This window comes from Dunckerocampus dactyliophorus, chromosome 9, assembly GCF_027744805.1.
Source record: "Dunckerocampus dactyliophorus isolate RoL2022-P2 chromosome 9, RoL_Ddac_1.1, whole genome shotgun sequence".
NCBI lineage: Eukaryota > Metazoa > Chordata > Actinopteri > Syngnathiformes > Syngnathidae > Dunckerocampus > Dunckerocampus dactyliophorus.
Window position 1 is genome coordinate 24,146,227 of NC_072827.1, and position 8,300 is coordinate 24,154,526.

General features: G+C 40.8%; 1 protein-coding gene across 1 annotated transcript; it reads right to left on the reverse strand.

Moving 5' to 3' along the window:
* Positions 1–418: 418 nt before the first annotated feature.
* ndufv3 (NADH:ubiquinone oxidoreductase subunit V3) lies at positions 419–8,219 on the reverse strand. The gene is made up of 5 exons (XM_054786511.1): positions 8,051–8,219; positions 6,911–6,995; positions 5,040–5,144; positions 3,981–4,943; positions 419–730 (listed from the first exon to the last, which is right to left on the reverse strand). Exons 1-5 carry the CDS (start codon positions 8,093–8,095, stop codon positions 561–563), a joined length of 1,368 nt encoding a protein of 455 aa, XP_054642486.1. The 5' UTR covers positions 8,096–8,219; the 3' UTR covers positions 419–560.
* Between the last annotated feature and the right edge of the window lie 81 nt (positions 8,220–8,300).

The following is an 8,300-nucleotide window of genomic DNA, read 5'->3' on the forward strand; positions in this document are numbered from 1 at the left end:
TTCACAACTGTGTGAATGTACATTTCCTGGTTCAAATAGAATTAGTATCTAAACTCCTCTTCCTTTTGGCATCACCTAAAAATTGATCAACACTAAGTTCACCTGTAAAAGGTAACGGTACATTTAACAATTTTACGCAAAAATCCCTTGTGTGCGCAAGAGAAAACCATTCACATTCAATGCCAGTATAGAGCCCTGATAAACCAAACCATACATGTTTGGGGACTGTGGGAGGAATCTGGAGTACCCAAACAGAACTGATGCATAACACACAAACTCTTGCTCATACTGCTATTCATCGCACAACAGCAATACAGGAAAAAAACACAAATTACAGTCCATTCCCATAGCATACTCAGCATTCATGACAGATTTTAACACCTAATTCCAAACACAAAGAACCGCATACATATGCATATTCATGACAAGACCTTTTTATCCGGCATTTTATTTTTTATGTGTTCATATTTTTACAGCTTTATAACAGATTGTGTAAAGCTATTACCACCTGATCAATCATCTTTCATATTTATTCAACGGTTGTAGCCACCTTAGCTATTCTAGTGTCGGGGTGATATTCTTCCAGAAGAAGGTTGAGGCAGACGAAACTTGGCCATCTCTACATCCAGGTCTGCAAAGGTGAAGGGGGTGTAGTCGTGGTGTTGTTTATTCTTGTAAGTGCTGTTATCAAAAGCCTCTTCGGATTCAGGAGGTGCCACGGTTGCAGCTTCTGCAGGAGGGAATCAAATGTATATATATGAACTTGAGTAATACAGATGTTTTCATCATTTATGAAAAAAAAGTGTACTGTAGTGTCACAATCACTCTTTTTGAGACAACAAAAGCTGCAATCACATATTGAAATGTCCTTCTCCGATAAGCTTTCCATGTAAGGTAATCTGAAGGGACTAATCATTTACACATTCACACATTCTGACAAAGGTGTTTTATGGTGGGCCATTTCCTGTGGTGGCAGGCTGCATTACCCCGAAAAGCGTGAAGCCATGTGAGTGACAAGTCATGCTTAGGAGAGGGGTCTTTTAACGTAAATAAGTTGTCAGAAACCCCATCTGTAAAAGAGTATACCAGCAAATTGCGTCATGTCTCGCAAACATTTAAAAAGTGAATTTGCACACATGTTTTTCATTAGTCAGTGCTGTGTAGTGAGGCATCTTGACGAAGAGCTACACCGGGTTAAAAGAAAGAAGAAGAAAAGAAAATGTCATGGGCAAAGGAGTGAGGGTTTTTTAAATGATGTCCATTACGCAGCTTATCAGAACCATTAAACGCATGACAGTTCAGATACAAATTAAAAACCATTGAAAGAAGCTGAAAGTTGCATCATGAAGACAGAGAAGAAAACATGCACAAACGACTATAGACACCAGCAAATTTGAACAGAAATAAGAAACAATGACTGAATGCTTGAAAAACTAGCTGACAAAAGATGACAAGGTACATGCACTGATACTGTATGACCTTTAACTTCAACCCAACCATCGTGTTAACATAATATTGATTTAAGTGCCTTTTAAATCAATATTGTCCTTGTCTTGGCAAACATTTTAGTAATAGGTACATTTTAAATACTTTGTTCATTGTTTTTTACATCAAATAATAACCAACGACAGTATGAGGTCAGGTTAAAAGTAGTAATTGGTAGAGAGAATAACCCATATGAATAAAGTTGACAAGGTATTACAGTTCGGTCAAAAAATATTTGGAAAAGATAGTTTTTATGACTTTGCCTCTGTACAATCCCACAACTGATTTGAAATGAAACTTGTGATTGCATGACAGACTATCCCCATGTGGGACAATCTGTATTTGTTGATGCCTGTGTGTTCGGACAGTCATTAGCCCCTTTCACAATGACATTCTGACTTGGCGCATCTGAGACCTAACAGTAGAACCTGAGACAGTATTTCACGACAGTGAGTACAAGTCTCACATCTTCTCAAGGGACGATTTTATAGAACTAAAACTTGGATATACTGTCGAGTGACCACACATTCACTATCCACTGAAAATTAAATCAAATGGCAACATGAGTATACCCCGACACACCTGTACGTGTTGTTGAAACATGCAAGCCACCTGCCCTATTTATCACGTTCATGTTTTTGCCTGCTCCACAGGACCATACACTTTGAACTGTTAAATCTGATTCTTTGGGTACAATCTTCTCATAATGTCCAACGGATGTCGACCAAATGGAAGGCTGGAGTGTGAGACTGACAGGTGGGTGGGCACAGCATCTACCGTAATGCAGTCACTGTGCCTGACAGTCATGATGAAGAGAGAGTTGAGCCAGAAGGCAAAGCTCTGAATTTACGGGTCAATACGTTCCTACCATCACTTATGACCACAAGCTTTGGGTCGTGACCGCGAAAACAAGCACCCGAAATGCGTTTTATTAGTAGTGTGGCTGGACTCACCCTTTCAGATAGGGTGAGGAGCTCGGAAGGGGCTTGGAGTAGAGCTGCTGCTCCTGCACATCATGAGGAGCCAATTGAGGTGGTTCGCGAATCTAGTTCGCATGCCTCCTGGAGGCCTCCCTAGTGAGGTGTTTCAGGCATAACCAACCAGCAAGAGGCCCAAGGTTAAACCAAGGACATGCTGGACGGATTATGTCTCTCAGCTGGCCTGGGAACGCATTGGTGTCTCCCCAGTGGAAGTGGAGAAGGTGGCTGGAGACAGGGGAGTCTGGGCTTCCCTAATGAGACTGCTGCCCCTACCATCCAGACCCAGGTAGGCTAAAGAAGATGGATGGATGGGTGGGTGGATAGTGTTGAAAAAAATAAAAAACAGACAAATGCTGCCAGCATTGGTACAGAGTGAAAGTGAAGGTGATGTATGTCCACAGACCTGAACCCAATCGAGCACTTGTGGGGCTTCCACACAAGTTGTCCAACATCCACCAGCTCTGTGATGTCACCATCAGGGAAGTCCCAATCTGATATTGATATCGGGCCGATATCAGCAAAAAAAAACAAGTACAGATACAAGTAGTCGATTCAAGACTCCGCCCCAGCATGTCTCCCATGTGACAAAACAGCATGTGCTAATGTGTTGAGCATGGCGTAGGCGTGATGTCGGCCGTGTATATTTTTCGTTAAAGTCTGAAAATGACATTGCAGCTGAGTGTAACACTTGTCATGCACAAGTTTCCCGTGGTGGCACAGAACTGGGGAAGTTTAATACTGTCCCTTGAGAAGGTATTATATTTGCCTTTGTCATTCACACTGAACCCACCTTTGTGGGGCACTCTTGTGTCAGTGTGGCATTTACATAGAGATGCGGCTTCCTGGGATCAGATTACAGACGTGGGGACAAATACAGTACTTATCCGACAGTCCTTTCTTTCAACAGAGCAGTGTATGAGGCATGTCCCGGGTGTTAAACTTCAAATGCTCGTGCTGGCAAGTCGGAAGTCGGCACCCTTTTTCACACTGCTAACATAATGATACGCCTGTGATACTATCTCAGAACTCAGAAAATTTGGGAGTTGATTTGACTCCCCCATTCCATGCCAATGCTTTTGACACTGACCAGCCTCATAGCTAAAAGGCGCAAAAGCTGGCATTTTCATTGGCAGTGTGAAAGGTGCTATTGACTGCAAAGGATTTTTATCCAAGCATTTACACTTGTGATTATATTTAAAATTATGCTACTTTGCCAATACGTTTCTGCCACTGAAAATTGAAGTACTGTGCAAATTGAACAGAGTACTCTGAAACTATTACATTAACTGGATTCAATTGTGGTGGTGTATAAAAGCAAGATCAAAGGTATGTCACTGTTCAAATAATTCTGGACCTCTTTTAAAAGCCGTTACAGCAACCAGGAGATTCCCGATGAACACATTTACTTTACACCAAAAATATTCTGAGAGAAGGACTAAGCAGATTAATTTGGTTGAAAGATCCACAAAGAATAAAAAGGTATAGATTTAGTGGATTGGGTGTTGTAGTGTGTACCCTCAGGTGGTTCAACTGGGGTGCCTGTCTGTAGCTCTTCTCTCACAGGGTCCAACAGCTCACTGGTACTCTGTATTGGAGTGGAGACTTCCATCATGGAGGCTGCCTCATCAGTAGCTGCTCCAGAAGGGACAGCATCATTCACTGGTAATGTGGCAGTTCTGCTGGGGGCTTCAGCGGTTTCTTTAAGGACTACAACTCCTACAAGGGGGACTACAGTATTTGCAGAGGATTCAGCACATACAGGCTCTGTGGTTTCCACAAGGGCATCATTAGTTGGGTCCTGTTCAGGAGATGCAACCTCAGTGACAGCTTTGATTGCAGTTTCTTTTTCACCAACTGGGACAGTGGGTGATGCTACATCCTCAATTAGCTCTGAAGGAGAAACTGCCTGAGCTTTTTGTAATTCGCTTCTCTTGAATACATCTTCAGATATGTCTTGATTTTGTGGGACAGAGTGCTTGACCTCTTCCACAGGACTGATATCCTCTGTGGTACTTCTGGATGCTTCTGCATGTGCAGCACCTGCTGGCAATGACACTTTAATGGCCTCTGGCAAAGCCCCCCTCTTAGTTTCATGAGCCCCTTCCTTCACTTTTGATGTGACTTGTTGGAATTTTGCTTGTGTATTCTGTGGGAATTCTGGCACCGCTTTCACAGAGATTCCAGTGTCAGTGTTGTCGGAGTCAGAGTCAGAGTCAGAGTCAGAGTCAGAATCAGAATCAGAATCAGAATCAGAGTCAGAGTCAGAGTCAGAGTCAGAGTCAGAGTCAGAGTCAGAGTCAGAGTCAGAGTCAGAGTCAGAGTCAGAGTCAGAGTCAGAGTCTTCACTGGCCAATGAGGATGGGCTAGCTTCTGGGGAGGGCGTCTTGGTGGAGGCTGCCTGATCTGGGGGTACAGCTGGAGTGAATGCTTCATCTATCACCGGTGGAACTGTCACCACAGCAGCATGCAAGGAAGGAACTGAATCGGAGAAAACCTCCTGCTTAGTAAGAGCTGGTTCAAAACGAGCAATGACAGGCAATTTGTCCACTCCAGTATTAACTGACGCTGCTATACCTAGAGGCTGTGTTGGAACAACTGCGTGGTTTGAAACCCTAACTGGGAAGGCAACCACTGTCTTGTATGCTAGTAGGGTTCCTCTTTCATCTGGACCATGTGGTGCTGAGGAAGACGATAAATGCGACAACTGTGGTTAAAAAAAATAAAGTGACAACTAATATCAAAAAGCAAATATAAAGACAAATACCATACATATATTTTTCATATTTGTACATGCAACAATTTACTGTAGTGGTGGCACAAACGGCAAATTATACAACTTGTACTACTCTGTGGGGGGAAAAAGTTCATTTAATTTAAACACAGTGGGCACAAATGAAAAACTGACGGCGGGTACCATAATATTTCGGAGCTATTTTCTTGATCAACTTAAAAAAATGAAAGTTTCTTACGTTGTCCAAATAAGTTTGATTCATTGATTGTGGTTTGAGCAATAGTTTGATTCATGCCAAAAATTAAAATGTTAAATGTGAATTTATTACATCTTTTAGTAATTCGATTGAAATTATAAATATACACTACCGGTCAAAAGTTTTAGAGCACCCAACTTTTCCAGTTATTTATTGAAATTCAGGTCATTCAAGTTCAATGAATAGCTTGAAATGGTACCAAGGTGAGTGGTTAAGTGCCAGAGGTTTAAAAAAAGGGTTAACAATGTGTTCCAAGTTCTGGAGTACAGTACTTACTACCTCCTTGGCCTGCATAAAAATGGCGTTCGGAACACACTGTGGTACTATACCCTCGTGAACATCAGTTGATCAGCATTGTACTGGAGAAAGTCATTTGTTGCTACAAAAATGGCAAGAAAAAAGGGATTACCAATGGAAGAGAGACAGACCATCTTAACACTTAAAAATGTAGGTTTTTCCTACAGAGAAACTGGAGTGTTCTAAAACTTGACAGGTAGTGTATATTATATATATATATATATACATACACATATATAGTTTTTTTTTTTGCCTTTGTGTTTATTGACATTTACACTTATCTATTCACATTTAGATTTATTTAATGGAATTTGTAATTAATGGTATTTTATTTATTTCATGGACATTTATTTATTTAAAGATGCTGTTATGCATTGAAAGGAGTCTTGAAAACAAAATTTGCACTCCGCAATTCCTTCTGTACCAGCTGCTCCACACATCTTCAGCTTTATAATATTCTTTGCTGCTTTTTCTGCTCATGGCAGGCAGACTCTCGACCGAGGGTCTACCTACACTTTGTGTTACCAACAAGTGGCTCAGACTGTACTACAAAAACTGGCTGGCAGATATGGCACACTGGCAGACAGAAGGAGAAAACTGTCTAGAACTGAAAAAACTGTCTGGAACTGAAGAAAAAAATTAATTACCGGTAACTGAAAAAAATCGAGCCGCCCCCCTTTACATCAACAATCCACAATGAAACTTTGGTTTTCGTAATTTGTTAAAGTCAGACAAAAAACGAAATGCACGACAACAGATGCCATTTTTCTCATAAGACAGTATGTAAATCCAATTCATCCATTCCAGACACCCACAAATATTAACAAAAATATACTTTTATAGAGAATAATTGGTTTGACATACAGAAAACAATGAGAAATGTGGGTAATGAAATGGATAAATGAACATTTAACATCACTTTAAACTTTATTGAAGAGTCTTCCTGGTATCTGGTGGCCATCTGATTAATTTATGTTTCAGTCCATATTGTTTTTTAAGACAGCATCATGAAATAAATGGCCATTAATTAAATAAAATATCATTATACCAAAACTCCAAAAAAAAAGGGGAAAAAAGTTACCAAAAAAATCAAACACGTAGACAGATGTGACAACTAGACAACATTAACAGATCTTACTTTCTTGCTTAAAATTGTCTTACTCTTTTCTGTAGTCTTTATGGGCTCTCCAGTCTGTGTGGTGCACAAAGCCCCAGTGTGGCTCTTTAGGATGCCCCAGGTCCCCGACTGGGAACAAAAGGAAAAAGGGCAAATATTGGTACAATTACAAATTACTCGCACGGAGGACGAGCGGTTAGCATGTTGGAAACACAGGAGATCGGAAAGACCTGCGTTCGAATCTCAGCTTGGGCATCTCTATGTAGATGTAGGTTGCATGTTCTCCCCGTGTGTGCGTGGGTTTTCTCCGGTTTCCTCCCACATTTCAAAACCATGCATGTTCGTTTAATCGGTGACTCTAAATAGTCTATAGGTATGAATGTGAGTGTGAATGTTTGTCTATATGTGCCCTGCGATTGGCTGGCGAGCAGCCAATCGACCCCGCCTCTTTCCCAAAGTCAGCTGAGATAGGCTGCAGCATCCCCCTGTGACCCTAATGAGGATAAGTGGAATAGAAAACAGATGGAGGTCAGTGCATGTCGCATGAGTGCTTTAAAAAAAAAATTATTTTATTTTTAATTTTAAACTATTTACACTATGGCAGAGCGTGAATTGAGAAACAGCCGTGATTAAAACCCCTCAGTTGTGTTTCTTTGTATCAACAAGACCTGATTTACAGGCAAGCTAAATGAAACCATGCTTTTATTGTGAAACGCTTCTCTCCTCTTTCTTTTCCTGTTTTTGCCAAAACAAAAACAAAAACGGAAATACACCGCCGAAATTCTTTGTTTTTTTGCTTAATAGTTACCCATTGAATGCCCCAGCTGGCCACAATTGGTTCGTTAAAAGAAGACTAAGTACAATACAGCCCTGGTACTTGTAAAGCGAATCATTTACAACACCATCATTACCGATGACCTCTTTTGACCACCTAACAATAAATAAACAGCATTTGGATATTTGCACGCACTTTTATGTAGTACGTTGCCCCACGATTTCTACAAATATTACTTAATCTAGAACGTCACATTTAAAAGAGGACTAGACTTTGAGCATTGATTCAAGAAAGTACGTATAACACCAGTGACTACTACTGTTTATAAACATGTAGTTTTAAAAGTATGGTTTATAAACAGCATTATTTATGAACATGCAGTTTTTCAAGCCAGTGTAGAGGGCAATACCTTAACTGTCCGGAGTCGTCGAAAAAGCAGCAAGGAGGTCGCCATTTTCCTTCTTCTTCTTCTTCGTTTTCTTAAGTGTGACAGGCTTGACGCGACAACGGCAACCTGCTGCCGACCGCAGTCCTTTAGTCGTATTGCACCTTCTCATATCCATCGGTATGATCAAGTGGAGTGGAAGAAATACTGCCGTTCCAGAGCTCAGTACATTTCTTTAAAAAAAAAAAAGGTGATGGTATCCACGCTAGAGCCA